At 41.5% G+C, this 20,596-nt stretch overlaps 2 protein-coding genes across 4 annotated transcripts in view; one reads left to right on the forward strand and one right to left on the reverse strand.

Moving 5' to 3' along the window:
• Nucleotides 1-1,996, reverse strand: part of LOC117752575 (myoferlin-like) — a 28,381-nt gene extending 26,385 nt beyond the window's left edge. For both annotated transcript variants that reach the window (XM_034570031.1, XM_034570030.1), the window contains exons 1-3: nucleotides 1,742-1,996; nucleotides 832-887; nucleotides 239-330 (exon numbers count right to left, since the gene is read on the reverse strand). In XM_034570031.1, coding sequence (XP_034425922.1) covers nucleotides 239-330; nucleotides 832-887; nucleotides 1,742-1,829 — 236 coding nt within the window. In that variant the 5' untranslated portion in view covers nucleotides 1,830-1,996. The remainder of the gene's footprint in view (nucleotides 1-238; nucleotides 331-831; nucleotides 888-1,741) is intronic.
• Nucleotides 1,997-3,172: 1,176 nt separating this feature from the next.
• LOC117753294 (WD repeat-containing protein on Y chromosome) lies at nucleotides 3,173-19,458 on the forward strand. Of its 2 annotated transcripts, XM_034571272.1 has the most exons (19): nucleotides 3,173-3,795; nucleotides 5,582-5,834; nucleotides 5,944-6,090; nucleotides 6,472-6,594; nucleotides 6,677-6,848; nucleotides 6,938-6,984; nucleotides 7,066-7,203; nucleotides 7,349-7,540; nucleotides 8,542-8,733; nucleotides 8,824-9,291; nucleotides 9,427-9,576; nucleotides 11,536-11,720; nucleotides 12,658-12,797; nucleotides 13,546-13,694; nucleotides 13,770-13,981; nucleotides 16,616-16,725; nucleotides 17,348-17,400; nucleotides 17,492-17,612; nucleotides 19,177-19,458. In XM_034571272.1, exons 1-18 carry the CDS (start codon nucleotides 3,632-3,634, stop codon nucleotides 17,579-17,581), a joined length of 2,985 nt encoding a protein of 994 aa, XP_034427163.1. In that variant the 5' UTR covers nucleotides 3,173-3,631; the 3' UTR covers nucleotides 17,582-17,612; nucleotides 19,177-19,458. The 2 variants fall into 2 exon arrangements, with proteins under 2 accessions (XP_034427163.1, XP_034427162.1); XM_034571271.1 differs by having other exon boundaries at nucleotides 9,424-9,576; nucleotides 13,546-13,981.
• Nucleotides 19,459-20,596: the final 1,138 nt, after the last annotated feature.

Consider the following 20,596-nt stretch of genomic DNA (forward strand, 5'->3'; position numbering starts at 1 on the left):
GTGGTTCAGGCTGATGGCAGCTCACGTGACTGTGACTGTGGTGCGAGTTATTGGTGAAAGACCTGACGCGCAAACACCTGAAAACCTGCAGCCCTCACCCGCTGCCTCACTCCATCAACTGTGTTCAGACAGGAACGAGGGTGCCGCTGTGGATCAGCTCAGGTGAGGCCGACGTGATCTCCCTGTTGCACAAAGTTAACGGGGATTTCAGCGCCACTCACGCCCGTGCTGCACTCACTTGTTTTGGCCGATGGTCTCATAGTCTTTCACAATCACGTCTATGTAGGAGCTGGCGTCCAGTGGAGTCCCCTTCAGGTCGAATTCCAGCACCTGCAAGACGAGACGAGGGGCACATGCACCGGCACGTCAGATATTACACTTATACTGCTGTGGCGTCCTGATGAAGCCACAGCTATACGTACTACGGTGGCCCCGAGGGCTCAACGCACTGCAACTTAAGAAAACACATGCAAGTGGACAAAACAAGCAAAGCAAGAAAACATCTTCATCAATTTGACAACACAACACATTATTTACGCTGCAAATACAGGAACGTGCTGCAATTATATATTTATATGTATAACTCCTACTTATCTATATTAGCCACAGCAAAATCTATTGATATAGGAAATACACACCGTGATAATTGACACAGAATGTTTTCACAATGTGATGGCTGGTACTGTATCGTAAGTATTCTGTAATGAATCAATCAATCGATTCCAGCTAATCTAACTTATCTTTGTTTAAAAAGTAAAGTAAAAGAGCAGCAGAGATATGAGCATGTTGGACTGTGTGTGTGTGTGTGTGTGTGTGTGTGTGTGTGTTTACCTCATTCCACACAGGATTCACATCACTGTCAATTGATTTTGTTTTCTTCTTTTCATCTGGAAGGAAAGTAAAATATATTCAGTGGAAATGTTTTCAAAATAAAAAAAGGAGCATATGAGTTGGAAACATTTTTGTTCTTTTTCGGGGTTCTCAAAACTCTTGTTTTCTAACAATTAGGACACACGTTGTGAAAACCAACTCAATGATACACCTATTGTCAATTTACCCATTAACTGTTGACAAAATTAAGGAAATGCTATTTAAGGAAATGGCTTTTCATTTCCTCTACACGTGAACAGGGAAATAGGAGAGAAGCTGCCACACCTGCAGCTTCTTATGAGGACAATGGCACAAACTAAACAGCTGAGATCAAGCAGGAGAGACCACCACATTATCAACCCCCCCCCCACACACACCCACACACACACACACACCCACACACACTGTACTGGCTTTTAATTCAGTGGCTTAAAACTCTTCCTCTAAACTCACACACTCCATATCATACAGATTCAAACATGGCCCCTATCAACTACCTTTGCATCTGAACCTGCTGTGACATGTAATCCTTACGTGCTGTGTGGTGGTTAACTTTATGACATACATGCATTCAAGATTTCCCTTTCAGTCAAACGTTCAAAAGTAGAAATCTAAAATGGTTATTGAGCCTTAAGTCGATGCACAAGTAGCCAAAGAGGAGGACATCTGCATATTGTTATTGCATTGGCTACCAAATAAAAATCACATTAAAACTGTTGAGTCCAGAGAGTGATGTCATCATGGTGAATAAAAGTATAAACAATTAAGTGATTAAGCTGTAAAACTCTAAGAGCACATATGTGTGCCACAAGTTTCCAAGCAGTTAGAACTTTGTAAAAGTTTTTTTTTTTTTTTAAACAACAAGACTTACCTTTAAAAATCACAGATGTAATTGGATCCGGAGTTCCAATCTTCTTTTTGGGCAGAGCTTTAGCCGACTCTACAACAACCCGCAACATGGCAACTCACACTCACACACACACACACACAGACACACTGGTTAACAAAGGACCAAATCAGTGAAGCAGGGAGTCAAATGTAAAAATAAGAGAGGAAAGAGTTTCCACAGGAGTGTCGAGCTGGGACACACTCAGAGCCCCATCAGTGAGACACACACAGACACACAGACAGACAGACAGGGCAGGGCAGGGCAGGGCTGAGGAAGGGACGAGGGGGAAACAAGGGCGGATCATGGGAGAGTGATTAGAATGAGCTGGGGCTGCGACTGCTGCCATCCTGTGAGAGAGAGCAAGAATGAATGGAGGTGGATAATAACATATATATGATAAAAACAACAGCCACTGTGTATTGAGGGGTGGTTTTAAATACATAAAAAGAGTCTAAACCAGTGTTGGTTTACAAAGGCTGTATAACTATTTCTATAGACAACATATAAAAGGGTTTCCAGCTTTTTTTTATCGTTCTACCTCCATCGTGTGGCTGTCCTGGGAAATTACATGTACGTTCTATAAATACAGGATCTGTTTTTAAAATGGTCTCAATTATGAAGGACAAAAAGGGAGTATAAAGAAATGTATTTCTGCTGGTGTACAGTTATTTATTTATATATTTTCAACATTTATTTGTTTCACATATATTAGTTCATTATTTATATATTTCAACATGTATTCATTTATTTAATTCTTCACGTCAGTCGTTTCTTTATATGTCTCTTCATTTATTTATTTATTTCTGTATTTACATATGTGTACATGAATTAATTTACAATTTTGAAGTATTTATTTCTGTACTTCTACATGTATTCAGTTATTTATTGACTGATTTACACTGTTATTGTGTCCTTCATACTAAACAGCGAATGATCACAGAAATAAATTCAACCAAACTGGCTTATCCACAGAATAAATATTAAATATTTTACCCTACCTGGCTATTTTGTCTCTATGCTGCCCTCATGGTTTCCCTCAAGTCAGCAGGTGTGCAGAAAGTGGTCGAACAGACGACAGTTTGAGATGTGGGTAATGACCCACTGACAACCTAATGACTGACTTCATGAAATCATCTGTTTGAATTAAATAGATATTTTGGCAGGTTACAGTCGAGGCTACCGGTGTGTATGTTAGACCAGGTACAAGGAATTTCCCAGCAGGCCACACTCCACAGGGACCCGTGTTCCTTCATTAAACATGCAGGGCCACTCTGGATACTTCCTGCTCATTGAAGTGGCTAAACTTCTGCGGGTTGCCTGGCAATGATTAAACTGCATATGAGTTATAAGTGTCTGTGAGGTTTCAAGAACATGACAAATTATCTTTCTTTTTACAATTTTTCATTTAAAATATGTTTGCACAGAAAATAAACTATCTTATGATTTAATTTCTTTGTAGTCGTTATTAAGTCAGAGCAGCAACAGTTAGCAATCCTACCTCTCCTGGGTGTTGACTAACTTTGCCTCTTTAAATGATTAACCCACTGAGGGCTTGTCTGTGGGGTTAGTGGCTCTGTTACCCCCAGCAGACTCACAGTTAGTTTGGAAGCTTCCATCTCACTGCAGTCTTCTCCACAGTGGACGTGTTGACTCCCCTGGTCAAACACTGGTGACGGACGATTGATCCATGGAGTTGGACATTCCTTTCCTGTCTGGATACAAGGAGCTTTGTTTGAGTAAATTGGGTTTGCATGAAAAGACAGAGCGAGGGATGCAAACAAAGATCTCAGATTGGACCAAGCGCTCCCAGGGGGAACTTCTCACCAGGCTGCGTATGGAGCTCAGGAACACAAAATACTGACTCTGGATTAAATGTGGATTAATACTTCAGCAGAAAAAGATGAAGCAGTATCCGGAATGAAGGATTTAACGAGGAGTTCAGACAGTGAAGTTCAGGTCGTCAGTATGGATACCTTAAGAAACAAAACAAATCCATGGGTGCTTTATGAGACAGAGGTGCCACACAGCAGGTTTTGGTGAGTTGTCGTTACGTATATTATACTGATCATTGTTATTGAACTGTTAAATGAGAATGATAAGGCCACTTATTCAATGCATGCAGTACATAATGTGTAGGCTGCATTTCAATATCTATATCATACCATACCTGCCAATAAACATCTAATATCTATATAATGATATAATCTATTATGCGTATATATATGGATGTCTATATATCTATTTCATCATCTCTGAATATTAATTCACAAATACATATTACATCTCATGTGCAATCATCTTGTGCCACTGCACTTTACTCAAGTACTAAGTACATTTCACACAAAACAATGTCCAAATTGAAAGGTGTATATTATGTACATATTATGTATTTGCATTTTATATTTTATTATTTTCTCATTCTATTGCCTTTTTTTTATATTCTCTTATCTTCCTCATTCTGACTTGTCTGCTGCAGTTGCAAGTGAAGTTCCCCGGTGTGGGATCTTGTCTTGTCTTATCTAAAATGTTGGTAGTAAACATAATTCTCCTTCCAAACAACCTCAATTAAGTCTTGTAAATAAAGTCAAAGCTGAAGTTGTACATGTCAATTCTCCGATTTTCTCCTCTCAAACACTCCAGACGCTGAAAAGGACTTTCTCTTCCTCCATCCCTCGTCCCCACGCAGCAGTCTCTTTCAGATGCATCAGTGTTTTAACCTCCCTTTTCAGCAAACCTCTACACTTTTATTACTTAATTATTTTACGGTTCCATCGGGTTGATTGTGAGGAATGAGTATGATGTAAAGGACCGCTCATGCGTGTCCTGATGGAGCTGGACTAAAGAGCTCACATGTGACTTATTGTTTCAGGCTGTATAGTTTCCCTGAGCGACAGGGCCACACAGGAGCTGCTGGGCGTGAGGAACACTCTGAACTTTCAAACACAGCATCTCCCAAACCTTAAGAACTCCCTCATCACTCATTCCCCATTTTCAACTTTCACCAGACACACACCTTAAGGCCCAGAGTTCATTTGAACTATATCTCTACTGCTTATTGTGTTTCTCAGAAGAAAAAATATGCAGGAGACTATCTATCTATCTATCTGTCTATCCATCCATCCATCCATCTATCCATCTATCTATACTTTTGTATGGATCAGTTGTGTGTTGTCCCGATACTGCCACTTGGGAGCGCTGCATTCATTCTGAGCCTTTCACCCATATGCTTTACCAGAGTACACTAGATGAAATAAATAGAATATAAACAGTAGAAACTCACTAACAAAGATGAGCAATAATAATAATAAATAAAATAATAATAATAATAATAATAGACTTTATTCATATAGCACCTTCCAAAACATGGTTACAAGGTGTTTCATGAAAGACTGAAGGCCAACAACAGGAAACAATTAAAAGCAATTTGCAAATCACAGAACCCTACAGCACAAATACAAAATAAAAAGTGTTATGGAAGAGAAGAGAGTCAAAACACGATCAAATAAAACATTGTAAAATCATTTAAAAAATGCTGTTAAGTCAGAAGTGTGTGTGGAGTTGATTCAGGGGCTGTATCACAAAACTAAGAGTAGCTCCCCACTTAAGACAACCCCTAAAGATTAATGGGAATGTTTGCACTCTCACAAAACATTTAACTATTGTAGTACAAGCTCCTAAAACTGTAGAAAGTCCAGATGTCAGTGAACTCCAAAATGTGTAAGTTTTAAATACAAACAGCCCTAAAAGTGGCTCCTGATGAAAACAGTCAAAATATATAGACACTAATAAACATTTTCATTCATCTGATGATCCCCTCTGCAGTGATCCCGGCTGCGGAGTCAGTCCTGCAGAGAAGCTGAGCCCCGAGCAGCTGAAGCTCCTGAGAGATGCATTCACCGTGACTCCGAGAGCTGGAGAGCCGCAGATACACGAAGACAGGCCGAGTGGAAGGAGAAGGAAGAACAGAGGAGGAAATGAGGAGCGAGGGATGACGTTTGAAGAGTTTCTTCAGGTTTTGAGGACAGTGATTGGTCCGGATATTGAGGACACGTGGGTTGAGAGGTTTTTCAGTGAGGTAAACAGGAAGTGTAGATAGAAATATCACTTTTCAGCAGCATAAACTCATTGTAACGTCGTTCATAATGATGCAGGGGCACTAACGGTATAAACTTAATGACATCCAGGTGGATATCAGCTGCACGGGTCAGGTGAGGTGGCAGCAGCTGTGTTCCTACCTGCTTCTGGAGTACACTGAACGAGAGCGCGCCTCCATCCCCACAGCTGCTCTGCTGGACTCCCAGCCACAGATCACACACTGCTCTCACAACAAGGTACAAATTCACCAGCAGACCTGTGAACGAGAGGAAAATGTGCATCTTCTAGGATGTTTCATTGAACAATTACTCGGAATACCAACATTCGTCCATCTTTATTTACAGTCTGTGATCATGACATATCAAAATGTCTTCCCTAAAAAAGGCTCGTAGTGTTGGGCTTTGCCGACTACCTGTATTTGTTTTACTAGGACTCCTCACCAGTCAAATAGGAATTAACAAATAAATTGTTTAAGTATGAAACTTTACTAACTAAATCTCTCTATACTAAGTTTGGTCAGCTTCTTTTCTACACTCTCATACTGTATATATTTTTTTCTACAAATAGGTTATTTCATCCACTAGCCTGTTTTATTAATTACATTTCTTCATCTGCAGCGGGAGCCAACTGTTCGTGTGGTTGCTGTTTCCCATCCACCCCCACTCCGCTATATAAGTGTCAGCAAGGGAGGTCAGATCACTGTCTGGAACAGCGGCCTACACATCCTCAAAACTGTTGGGGTGAGTGACATCACGGTCCTAATTTTACATCCACATGGAAACACAGCACGCTCACACATTCTTCTTTACATTCACTCCTCAGCTTGCCGGAGACCCAACGGAGGAAGTGGCCAACACGAGGAGGTTCAGAGGCTGGACCACTGATGCGGTTTATATGGGCAACGTCCACAAGGTTGCCATAGCAACTGACTGCAGGGAGCTGCACTTTCTCGATGTCTCAACAGCCAATGTATTTGAGGATGTCCACCTGTTTGGTAGACTTGATTGCTTACATGTTAGTTGATTGCTAATGAAATCATTTACTGTGCAAAAAGGTGAACTTTCAAATCTTTATCTCATCAAGGGTTTCGAAGCGTCCCCACTGCTCTTTGTTACTGGCACGACGTCCAGGTATGACCACTGTTCCTTTGAGGTGTTGGATGAATTCACTCCAGAATCAAATATTTACATAAATGTGATTGTTCCTCCAAGCACCCAGAGAGCCCCCCTCTGCTGCTACTGGGGGATGAGAAGGGAGGAGTCCACCTGATGTGGTTCCTGAACCCCTCTAAAGGTCTTTTTAACAATCCCTCCAAGAAACAGAACGGCCCACATAGGATCTTCTTTCCAGTAAGTCACCGATCTAATTTATCTATTTAATTACTGAGCCCAGTGCTCCTTGCATATCAAACAGCTTTGATATGCACCTGTTGAATGCAATCGAGTTTTTACAAATAACACTTAACCCTTCACTTGTTATCGATCTCGACAACAGGACCTTAGCGAACACAGCAAGACGGTCTCCCACCGTTACATCCCCAACATCCACCAGGAGCCAATCAACAGGCTGATGTTCGAGCCCAGCACCAGTGACATCATGACGTCCTCTGAAAGTGACACCAGCTCTGTGATCTTTCTGAATTTGACACTTGGCTCCCGCCTGCCATACGTTTGGAAAATAAAACAGGTAACTGCCCGATGATGGATTGAGGGTTATTACCTATGCCAAGGAGGTTTAGCAGGATTACACAAAAACTACCAGGCACATGGAAGAATGCAGTATGGGTCAGGAAAGAACAGATTCAACTTTGGAGCATTGCTGGATAGGTTGTTTTGGAACATTCTTGTTGATGAACTAATTTATCTTGATATTTACTGATATCTGTTTGGGTGCAATTTGGTGGAGATCCAAATAACAATCTGGATATAGTGAATTTAATTGTTGTTTGAACAGGGGACTTAGTGGAGGTCTGTGCTCTCTGAGTGTCACTCTAGTTAAGGGTTGTGTATTCTCCTTAACTGGTACTGTCAATAATACCTGAGTGTTACAAGTATAGATTTTCTTACTGAAGAAGTGTATTTGTAGACTATAGTTTGCAAATGATATCAGAAACATGTAAAATTGCACGAAGGTAATGAAATGACCTTTGTATTTGAACATGGCTCAAGGTCATATGTTCACGTGTCGGTCACAGTACTCTGATCGGGTTGACCCTGACATAACTGGGTGGATCGAGGTTTGAAACTTAACAAATATCAGTCTAGAAAAACTTGTTAGACGGCGTTGAAGGTCCTTGTATGACACATATTACATAACTCATTCGGTGAATTACCCCTGGCCAGTTTTAATCTCAAAGAACAAATATGAGTCAAGTTACTCATTTATAAAGTTTGCTTCCACCCGGCATAGAGAGGCAGACAGTGTCACTGACTGTGGAGAATAGAAGTGACGCTGTTGCACAAAACCTCATTAAACTGGGTGGTCGTGCTTCCTGTTATGCACAGTGGCTTTTTTTTCTTTTTGAACAAGCAGAATCATTTTACACTCCAATTAGCTGTCGAGACATTTTAACAATGAAGACGCCCTTTAAAACTCCTCAGTGCAAACTCATGAGACCGGCTAACCAGTCAGTGTACATGTCTGTCTCTTGACTGGTTTTTATGAGGGTATTTGTGTCTAATTCTCAGGGCGCCAAATGCTTTGACTACAGTGCACCTCTGCAGTTGATGGTGACAGGAGGTTGTGACCGAGCAGTCAGACTCTGGACTCGATTCGTCACCACGCGTCCTGTGGCCACACTGCTGGGCCACTGCGCCACCATATTGGATGTGGCAATCTACCCACCTGTCGGGCAGATCTTCAGCTACTCCAGAGATGCTGTGAGTCATCAAAGATACACTACGACAACAAAGCATGTGTGTTTATTAGTCAATGGACATGTGATTTGTGATTTTCTTTGCTTTTCTAAGGAGCTGAGGGTTTGGGACATTTCCACGCATCAGTGTCTGAAAACACTCCGCCTGCAGTTCCCATGCCTGCAGCCGGGTCGAATCCCAGAACACGGCAACTTCCCCTTCCTGTTTCTGAGCCCTCCTCTTCCTGTAGAGACTCGACCTCATTTAGTAGTGGGATGCAAAGATTACCTGGCACGGCTCCATCTGGCTGAATCCGGAAGAGGAAGAGGTGGATGGCTGACGAATGAACAGAGGGAATTTGGACCAGAAATTGGTGTGGTCCTCTCCTGTGCCCTGTACAACCCCACCCTGAGACAGGTGGTGACTGGACATGCCGACTCCTCTGTGTCTCTTTGGGACGTAGAGACAGGTCGGAGGCGGCTTCAGATCTTAAACGCACATGGTGAGGATGAACTCCTCTGCATGACACTAGACTCCACCCACAGAAGACTGTTCACCGGGGCTCGCAACGGCACCATTAAGGTTCGAAAACCACATCTTGTTTCTATCAGCTTGCAAAAAACTATGGTTAACTGGCACCTTATGTTACTTGCACCTGTGAGAGGGTTTAAAAAAACTTGTTGAGGAGTAATTTCTCTTGCTGACCACTCCAAGCAGGTGTGGAATTTACTAAACGGCCTCAACCTGCACAAGATGGAGCCCGTCTCCAACTCTGAAGTCACCAAGTTGACCTGTCTCCATGACAACAAGCTGCTGGCCGTGGGATGGAGCCAGCGGGTCGTTCAGTATGACATCGGTGCAGCAAAGGTAAAATTTAAATTGATCCCTAACCCTAATTCCACAGTAGCGTCACATAAATAAATATTATTTCCTGTATGAGTAAATACAGACTGAAAAGCAGAATTTCACTGCTCATTCTGGTTTAAAGTTTCAAGCATGTTTCCCTCCTGACTGAACCGTTGCATCAGTGGTGGGTGAGGTTGGGTGTGGTCAAATCTGTAACTCCACCCAAGACATGATGTAACAGGGTCCCAGATGAGTTTTTTTACATGATGAGTAAGAGATAAGTTACTGTAAACTTAGTCTTTTTGCCTATAATAGATGCAACAAAATAATAATTTTAACCACATGTTCCAGATCTTAATTTTTATTTTTTTAAAGACAAGTGACAGGCAGGAAAAAAACGTTAAAGGTACCATGTAAAGTTTTTTTTTTTTAACAAAATGGCACATGACTGCGAACAAAACTATCAGTACCCCTGGGTCGAGATTGAAAATCCACAGCATTACTTTTTGATAATGTTCAGTGTGATTTGGATTTAGAAAACAGGACGGATAAAAAAGAAAAGCCAGAATTTCTTAAATATTTTGTGCAAAACATTTATGTCTAGTGGATCTTTGTATTCAGGGAAAATTGTCATTTTTTTGTCAGCAGGATTATGATTAGTGGAAGGACGGGACAGATTGGATGAAGGTGCAGATCCAGGACCTTTTTGTTTTTAAAGATAGGACTTTTTGAGGTGCATTTAGTGGATTAACTATGACCTTGTGCCATTTGATTGCAATTTTTGACTGTATTTAATGAGACTGTTGGCGGAACTATGTGTTTTACTGAGTGCCATTTGTTTGGAAATATAAAAGAAGAATAGATTAATTTATGTGAGCATGAACACAGATCTGGACAGTTCCATCTACGAAAATAGAATCCAAGCATTAAATACAATAATCAAGGCTTTTGACTGGCGGCTGATAAAAGCATGTATATATCAAGTTTTTTTTTAAATGGTCCCCCAATCAGTACCTTAGCTTTTAGTCTTTTGCTCTACCACAACTTCTCCCCCACATGTTGAATGCTGGATGATGCTGGTCGCACAAGCTGTCACCATGGTAACCAATCCGATGCAGAATATTTCCTACAGCAGCACAAAACATGTCCAATTAAATCCAATAAATGCATTGTAACAGGGTGATATCTTAAAATCAGTCTTGCTAGTAAAAGATATGATAACCTTTTACAGGGAATTCATCCACCTACACATTTGTTCACAGGTCATAAGAAATACAGAGTGTAGTCGGTGCCAGTATGAACTCAGACTCAGCTGCAGTATGAGAGAAAGTCTGGGTGTGAACACCTCAAAATTCCTGTGTCACACTTAACCTCCCAACCTTCAACTACCATCTGCTCTGCGGTTAAATTCATCCCTTAAAGAACACAGCATTAATGCTTCTCCGGCAAATTCCTGAATCTTTTTTTCCCCCCAGTTACAATGTTCCTCGTTGTAAAGCCCCCTGTGTCAGCAGAGTCAGGTTTCTGAACAAGAAAAAGTCCCAAAACACTGGTGGGGAAGGACTTTGATATTAGTGAATTACATGAGTTACGCTCACATTTACACATCCACCGGGTGAGATGAGAGACGTCTGTGCCGCAGAAAACATCTGCACCAGTATCTGTACGACATCCGCCACGCTGAGTCTGTGTTTGAGAGCCGACCACAATGTTGTAACAGAGATGTAAACAAACCCAGTAAACCGGAGAAGGAAAGAGAGCTGCCTTCCATCAGGCAACACAAACAATTAAAAGTTATTTTAGACCACTTGTCACACAGTGGGAAGTGTTGTGCAAAGAGTTTTACAATTAAAAATAGCAAGGCCCATGCACGCTGTAGAGGTTGGAGACAATATTGCACTGTTCTTGTGGAAAACCTTGCCCACGGTAACACTAAACTGGTGATATTCAGTTTTGATACTATGTCAAATGTTTCTGCAGGATTTGTATGTGAGAGCAGACATGTCATGGAAGTCCGGCGGTGTCCATAAATCAGATATCCTGGCCGTGTGTCAGTGCCCGGCTCTGGGGGTTGTCGCCACAGCGAGCCATGACGGAGAGGTGGTCATCTGGAGGCTGGAGACACAAGGACCACTGCTTCACTTACAGAGAGAGGGACAGGCAGGGTGAGGGGACACAACCATGCATGTGTGTGATATGCTGAAGGTTAAATACTGGCGTTGCCAATGTAAACTCATTATTTGCTAGACAATGATTGTCTCATCACTTCATCCATCACTTTTGATATATATACTTACAGTCATAAATTAAGCAGATGTAATGAAAGAATTGGGTTACTATCATTCTTTTTTTGTATATGTTGATGCGTTTACTTCCTGTGTGTGTGTGTAGTGATCAAAGCCTCCGTTCTTTGTTTTGGTGGCTGCAGGGGCGGATCCAGGGGTAGGGGGGGCGGGGGGGGGGGGGGGGGGGGGGGGGGGGGCACTGTCTAGTCTTTAAATTAAAAAGTAGGAAAATAGTCACGTACTAACAATACAATTTGTTGATTTTTTAAAACTTTTTTTTGAAGTACACAATGTGCTTGAACAAGGAGTAATTTTTTTAATATATTCAATGATGTATGACTCAAATCTATACAGCTAACAGTAAACAAGGAATCACTTAAACATGCACCTTGCTGATTCAGGCATTGGTCATATAATTGGCCCCTGTTTGTAAATTGTGGCCCCTTTATGGCCCCTGATTTAGGAAAATCCTAGATCCGCCACTGGATAGCCGGTCCGAGTGGGTTCATGTTGGTGCATGTGACTCTATCCCACATTTATAAAGCGAGATGACTCCATGGCCAATAGGTAGTGATGTAACCATGACAACAAGGTAGACCATTAGCCATAATTTGTCTTTTTTTTATTAATTGTTATTCTAATGTACAAAAGTTAACTTGTTCACTTCCTGGCACCACTGAACAAATGAACACGTTGGTATTTGGCAATGGCAATTCTTACGCTTATATGGTGGTCACCAGTTTTTTGTGCATCCTTAATGGGAGCCAACCTATACATTGTTGTTGTGTGCATTGAACCGTAGCTTGTGTGATTCCAGAGTGGTGCCCCCTGTGGACGGCCTCCTGTTCCTGCAGCATCGAGCTGCCAACAGAAAGCTGAGGAACAGAGGAATCCTGGTGTCGTCACAGGCTGGTTGTCTGTGCTTCTGGAGCGTCACTGGAGAGACACACACGTACGGTGAGCGAGACGCTGAAGGAAAAGTTGCAGGTGGAAAACTGATGAGGTGTTTTTCAGAAGAACTGGATGCAAAAGTGAAATGCATCAATTGAAAGTAAATCTCTAAGAATCTGAGGAGGTGGAAACACCAAAGCAGTTGACAAGCAGCTGTCAGTTTTAATGATCCTCCCATGAGATGGATTCACGCACAGCCAGAGCAGTGACAGTCAGACTCAACTGTCGACTTGGACATAGTTGTGGGCTGCCATTCCTGGAAGCCCACAACTATGTCTCTTTCCAGATCCCATCTGTGTTTAGTGGTGTGGGATTCATCCACTGTGACCACGGTATATGTGTATGAGCGTGCACAGATGCATGTGTGTGTGTGTGTGTGTGTGTGTGTGCGTGTGTGTGCGTTATCCAGTGTGCATTTGTCTGCATTTGTGTTGATGCATTTTTCGAGCAGGGAGGAATTCGGGATTGTGACATAACAGGGAGATTTGTGACATAACAGAACAAATTTTAAAAGTAGCAATTTGTCTCAAATGTACTTTTTGTCATTTGAGTCAAAACAGTTTTCTTGAAATTGGCAAGACGTCGGAATATAAATAGATTTGCTTGAATGGAGTGAACCAAGTTTACTCCCTGTGGAACCTCTACTGCTTATAAAAAAACCACAGGAAACATTTGCAAAAATAAAATTTTTACTGGAGTTTTAATGTTTTGAAAACTGCCTTTTTTACAATTCTGAAGTTTCTCCTTACCCCAGGTGAGTTTTATGCTCCGGAGCAGCCAGGTGCACGTGTGTTGAGTCTGAGCTCAGATCAGCCTGAAAACACTATCCTGGTCTCTGGAGACACATCAGGCTGGCTCCAGATCTGGGATATTTCTCACTATGCACTGGACGTGCAACACGAGGTGAGCTGGTGTGAAATCAAGACAACTAAAAAAGACTTCAGACACATGTACTCAATGTCTTCTCTTTCCACACAGTCAGTCGGTGAACGGCCAACGCTGCTGCAGAGTTGGAAGGCGCATGAGAGAGGAGTAGTAAGTGTGGAAGTCCTGGACGTGGCCGAGCGACTGTTCGTCCTCACAGCCTCAGCTGACGGCGCTGCTGGACTGTGGACGAGAGACGGGGACCACGTGGGATCTTTTGGGCAGGAGGTGATGTGGAATATCACCGATGCAGCTGCGTACCAGAGGTGAGTTTATGAGCATATCTCAAATAACAGGAAGAATGAAAAGTATTTGGAGGGAGCTTGGGATCAGCAGTGCACTGAGTACTTGTACATCCATGGCCACATTATATTGTATATGCATGAAACTGAATCACCGAAGCTGAGCAAAACATGTATTTCCTTTCTCAGCTGAGCTCTGAGGGTTAACAGATCCACTTCCCTTTGTTCCTCAGTGGCTCGCTAACTCTTCCATAGTTGGAAATATGACCTCGAGCATGCTGTGAAGCATATTCAGTGGAACTGTGTAAACATGGCACTTTTTTGGGATGAGATCATTCACTTCTGCCAACACATAGTAAAATGTACCTGGCATATCCATCCTGCCAGTATTAGATGCAGGACCTGTCCAAAAAAGTAATGTTGTCCAAGAGGGAGCACTAAATTATATTGATCAAATCTAATTCAGAGAATGTTGTGTGCGGATGAATACATAGCGACGCTCGCTCGTTGTTGCCACAGCTGTTTGAGTCTTTAATAGAATTTAGAGTTTGGTTAAAGGTCATAAACTCTGGCTCGGCGGGAGCCTTCCCTGTATTTCTGTCACATGTGTGGTAACTCGGACCAGAGGAGAGAACAGTCTGAAGTAATTCTGTTTTAAAAGGGACAATGAAGAACAGTCAAACTGAAAGAAAGTCAAACAAATATGCTTCTGCATATATGAGGCTCACTGAGGAGCATAATCATTACATCCTTTTGATATTATGTTTAAACTCTTGTGAAGACATGCTGCAGATGGTTTCCTGTGGTCGCTATATGAAGGCGTACCGCATAAATGATTGTACTGAATTATGTATGTAATCGAATCCATGCGTGTGATTAAAAGAGTTAGATAGAAAAGTTAGTGGTTTTGTATCAGCTGCTCTGCTCTTCTCGTCTGTCTCTGTGGCCTCTGATTGGTAGACCACCTATTAGTCGATATATTAACCAGTTTGAAACCAGGAAATTGTTTATTAACCTTCACATGGTGGTGTAATGGTCAACACCGTGTGATGGGCCTGGCCAGTTTGCACCCCACCTCTCGCCCAATCGTCTGCTCGGATTGTCTCCAGCCTCCAAGTTTAGCTGCATAACTAATACATTGATGAATGTGTATTTTATGTTGATTTTAAATTGAGCAATATCTGTGTTTGTTTCTCTCTGTGTTCATCTCACTGGTTTAAGGGGAGCAGGCCCAGTTGTTTAAACCAGACATTTGTTTAAACCTGTACTCACCATGGTAATATTAGGAATCTGGCGCCATGTCAGCGGCTCTGCACAACATCTGAAGAAGAGAAGAAATTGAATTATTCAGTCAAACTTACTCTTCGTAAACATGAGTTTACAACAGTTTAGTTCAGTTATTGAAACCATGACTACAGTAGTTCTGAGTTGAACGTTTGAGACCTCAATCTTTGCATTGGTTTTAATAGAGATTTGTCAGACTCATTAGACTTCTTATGTGTCACACCTCATCAGACTACATTATCTTAGCCACTATCTCAGTATTAACTTCATGAGTTTAATTGTATTATTAGGAATTAGTGGCCAAGACTACAGAAATTGTCACATCCAAATCAAAGTGAAGACTAAAATGCGACATCACACGAGGACAGATTAAATGAACAGTATGTAATCAGACTTACAGGTTGGTTGCAGAGATTGGAAGGAAATCAGGAGAGCAGTGGTATCCAAAACTCTCAAGATGAGCAAACAGACAAGAAATAAATCCTGGTACAAGACTTAAACACTATAAACTGTGGGAATAAACATTGGGACAACACAGAGAAACTGAGAGGAACTGACGAAGACAAAGGGAAACAGAGAGGACTATCTCCACCAGGTTACCATGATACAGGTGAAACTAATAAACCAGACAAAGAAAGGAAGTGAAGTGCTTTCAAATGAGAAACAAGGGTAAGTATCGAAACAAAACTTAAGGAAGATAACAAGGTTAAAGTCAACATAAACACAATAAGTCCAATAAAAGATCCACAAAGAAATATAGGAAAAGTCATTGAAAAGTTAAATACACAGGCTCCAGATCAGGAGCAGAATTATGACAAAACTAAGATCCAATCATTTTGAGTTGTTGCCATATTTTAACACAAATCGATTCACTCAGATGTTTTTCAGCTGATCAATGAGAAATTCCTCTATTTGCTTCTTTTAACTTGTATATTCATAAAGTTGAGCTCTCACATATGTTTAAATTATAAAGTCACATTTAATTTACAATTAAATTAGTCCTCATATGCACACACACACACACACACACACACACACACACACACACACACACACACACACACACACACACACACACACACACACACACACCCACACACACACACACACGCAGATTACTCCAGTTCAGGCTCACTGCACCACGGAGATAGAGAACAGCTACACTTCTGGTTTGAATCAAATCTAACAACAAACATTCTCACAGATATCTCTGACAAAATATTATCCAACACAGATCACTGATCTGAGTCGTGTCCGCTTTAAGGACCTTGACGTGAGCCCAGCTGGGAAAACTCTATCTAAAATAAACAGCTGTATGTTTGCACAAGTGAATACCCTTCAGCGACGGGTGACATCTTTTGGCTCTGATACCAGCAGGGAGACGCAGAACGACCTGAGGGAAGATACGGAAGAGGAGGGGAGGACTGAAAGTGACGGGGTGGGAGCCAGCAAGGTCAAACCTCAACAAACTGCACAGGAAGAAGGTAAATATTGCTTACGGGTATTTTAAGTAGATTTGTATGGTGGCCAAGATGCTGTGGCTTTTGCATCATTGTGCCTTTTGCATCATTGTGGCTTTTGCATTCGTGTTTTGGCTGTTGCATTCGTGTTGGGGCTAGGGAATTCATGTTGGGCCTTGTGCATTCGTGTTGGGGCTAGTGGATTCCTGTTGTGGCTTGTGCAATAGTGTTTCCCGTTGATGTACTTGTGTGAGACATTGTAGATATCCATAAAAAGTGTTTACACGTCCAGGTCAGGATGGCCTTCCAGGGAAATCAAACCTGATACTAAGATTCATTCATGTCCAAGTTCTCCACATCGTGAAGAGAAAAGTCAGAGCATTCCTCAGATTCTCCTCCTCTGAAGTCTGGAGCTCAGTTTGGGAACTTTTGGGAGATGTTCAGCTCCAGACAGGCAGGCCAGATTTTTTTTTTTTTTAAAGTGCACGAATGCTGAAAGTTTGTGTGTGTGTTGCTGTGTACCTTTGCCCATACTTCCCTCTCACTGTCTCTCTCGTTATTCAGTATAATTAACTGTGCTTTCTCTGCAACCACACCCAGCAGACACGCACATTAACTCACATAATGTTGTCTTTTGTCACCTCAGCTTCACGCACCAGCCCAGCAGAGAATCACCACGAGCAGCCTCAGCAACCCATGGTAGCCTGCAAACACACAATCAGCTGCTGATCTCAGTTGTCTTCTTCCCATCCATCCATCCAACCATCATTTGTGCATCTGTGTGTGTCAGTATGTGTGTGAGGATTTTTACCAGACCGTGGCTTCGTCTCATAGGAGGGGACGCCTCTCTGATGACATTGATCACAGCAATCACTGTTGACTGGCTGATTTCGCCTCATTAGCTCCTGCAGGTGAGTTTCATCCTGTTTGCTGATTTGTTTCCCTTCAGTTTTTTTTTTCCTTCTGCTGCATCGATGAATCCCTGATGTTCATTTATGCAGCTATACAAATTCTTCTATAACACACTAGTCAGACACTGTTTGAAAGTCAGGGGCAACTTTAAGGCTCAGTATCTTGCCCATGGATACTTTGGAATGCAGACTGGGGGTGCTGGGAATCATACCATCGACCTTCTATGTCCCTCAGTAGATGATCCCTAGGAGTGGCTGAATGCAACTTGTACTATAAAGCGCTTTGAAGACTGGAAAAGACCATTACAAATAAGGAATAAAGTCCATTTACGTCTCAAAACATTGAATCAATCTTCTGATATAACCTTATTTCCCAAAATGTCAACTTCTTCCTTTAACAATTGAATCTGTTGTAAAGAGAGAAATGCAAAAAATGTGCAAATGAACTTGATATTGAACAAGTGGCTCATTCTACAATAATAAAGAAGTTGGTGACTTAAAGCAACAGAAAGTTTTGAAAGAGGATGTGACACAACCGCCTGTTACAAATAATAACTTCAACTCCCTTAACTGAACTCAGTGCACTTGGGGTATTTGCAAAAGTTCCAGGTATATTGCTGTGTGACGGATGTTAGCGGGTCAGTTTGCCGACTTTATGACTTCTTTGCTACTTGTGCTGCCATGAAGCCACATTTTAGCACTGGCATTTGAACGTATCATTATGTGTAATGTGACGTGGCTGCAGTTCAGTAACAAAGCCTCACTCTGACTCTGAATGCTCGGCTTTTTGCTGCTGCAATGACTCATATCCCTAAATAATCGATAAACTAATTATTCCATCAGCCCTGCACCAACAAGTCATTTGGTCTTATTAGTGTGCTCTACCTGGCCATGATTGTACAATACTATTTTCAAAGTATGAATATAAACCCCTATAAAGTGTGGGGGGGCGTGTGTTGTCGGTGGCCCTTGAGGTTTGCGGACATCCATACGAGGCACATGTGGCTATAAAACGCTCAATCGATTCCACAGCTACGCTTCTTTTCATCCTGCCGGTGCTGTGACTGCAGCGCTCCATGTTCAGGCTGTAGTTCTCCAAAAACATGTGATTGATGGGAAGGGATAATGAAAGAGGGATTAAAGAAGGAATAGAGGAGTAGTGCCATTCTATTTTAGGTATATCTGATGGGAACAGAAGGATTACTTTCATTTGAGGATATGCATGAACCCACATCCCCCCTTTTCCTATTTTGTCTTAAATGCTGTAACTATTTCTTCGTCGTCTCTCAATCTTTTTCTCCCGACTGTGGCCTTGTCCCTTAGCCTAGACATTGGAAGACATTTCCTGTAGCTGTCAATCCATGTGGACGGACCGCAGAGAGGTCATTAATCAAATGAAAAAAGACCTTCACCGCTCCATCTCATGACTTAAGATGTTTTCAGTGGGAGGAATATCAGAAAAGCCTTGATGTCACTGCTTTATAAACCTTGCTAGCTGTTACAAGTGGAAATTGTGAAAGAAAAACTGTTTCTGTTGTCTTTTTTACTTTAAGCCTTTTTCCAGGAGATGCCTCCACTGTGGATTTATCAATAACCCCCCAAGTGTGGTATCAGACTGACAAGAGGAAGCTCAGCTCACAACATTTGGAGGGAACTGTGAGCCATACTGTACATACCCGTGCAGCCAGATAGAGAGATGGAGGAAATAGAGACACACACTAGTTTTATGTTTCTGTGCAGGCAACAGCCAACTGGCCGGAGGCTATAACTTTTCCGTCGTCCATCCGTGCACTGCATTTTTCTGAACACAATAACTCAAGATCGCCTTGAGGGAATTTCTTCAAATTTGGTAAAAAAAAACATTGAGTTGGACTCAAGGATGGACTGGTTAGAATTTAGTGGTCAAAGGTCAAGATCACAGTGACTTTACAAACCATGTTTTTGGTCATGTGAACACAAGATCACACTATGAGGAAAATTCTTCAAATATGGTACAAACATCTGTAAAAGGTCAAAGGTCACAGTGAACTCTTATTAGTCACACAAAAATGCGTGTAAACTGGAAGCGTACTGGTTGGTGGAGGCATACAACCACGATTCTAGTTCATCTTATTTCATGAAGTTGTCTTTAAAATGTAAATCAGTTATGTTGAAATATGTTGCATGAATATTGTTTATACTTTTCTCTTTCAGATATAAAATATAATGTCATTAATTCTACATTATTAATATACATTATACATTATTAATATAATGTTTTTCCTACAATGAATCAACTGTATATTGCCAACCTTAGCTTATTCTGCTTTATTCATTTTAATAAAATTGATTGGTCCATTTCTTGCCATTTTCTTTCATAAATAGTTTTGAAATTTCGGAATTACACTTATATAATAAGTTTGACATTGCTCTCACTAAATAACAAGTCTTCTATTAGCTTAACTTAGCACAAAGACTGGAAATGGGGGGGACACAGTAAGCCTGGCTCAGGCTGAAATTCTGCACATCAAACTCTTTTAAACCTTACATAAATGTAATTGTTTCCATAGTTATCATTATCATTGATCTAGGCTAACTAGGTGCTGGCAGTACTTTTATATTTAATCCACCGACATGGTTTTGCAAGAAAAATAAGATAGGCTCTCAGATCTCTGCTTTCAAATATTTTTTAGTTATATGATCCTCTTGTATTTGTGCAACAGCAGCTTCTCATTACCCTGTTGCAGTTATTTTATCAGCAGTGAATTTTCCTAATATTTGAGATTTCTCAGACGGACATTAACGGGCTGACGTCTGAGTCTGTATTTAAGATCACACCTCAGCTGAACTCCTCATATTTGTGACACAAGTCTCCGTGCTCTATTTTTGTTTGTTTTCTTTCCATATTTGATTGCGAAAGCCTGCTTTCATGGGCTCACCCGCCCGTCCTTAAAATCGGGGGTTATTTCGAGCCTCTGGTCTGGATGTTTAAGTGAGGCAGGAAG

Source organism: Hippoglossus hippoglossus, chromosome 19 (assembly GCF_009819705.1).
Source record: "Hippoglossus hippoglossus isolate fHipHip1 chromosome 19, fHipHip1.pri, whole genome shotgun sequence".
Taxonomy (NCBI): Eukaryota; Metazoa; Chordata; class Actinopteri; order Pleuronectiformes; family Pleuronectidae; genus Hippoglossus; species Hippoglossus hippoglossus.

Bases quoted from the DNA above. Each gene is read 5' to 3' on its own strand.
- LOC117753294 (XM_034571271.1), top strand. From the start codon at position 3,632: ATGTGGATTAATACTTCAGCAGAAAAAGATGAAGCAGTATCCGGAATG. The intron at 6,849-6,937 runs GTAGACTTGATT...TATCTCATCAAG, and splicing joins TGAGGATGTCCACCTGTTTG to GGTTTCGAAGCGTCCCCACT. The intron at 9,577-11,535 runs GTAAAATTTAAA...ATGTTTCTGCAG, and splicing joins ATGACATCGGTGCAGCAAAG to GATTTGTATGTGAGAGCAGA.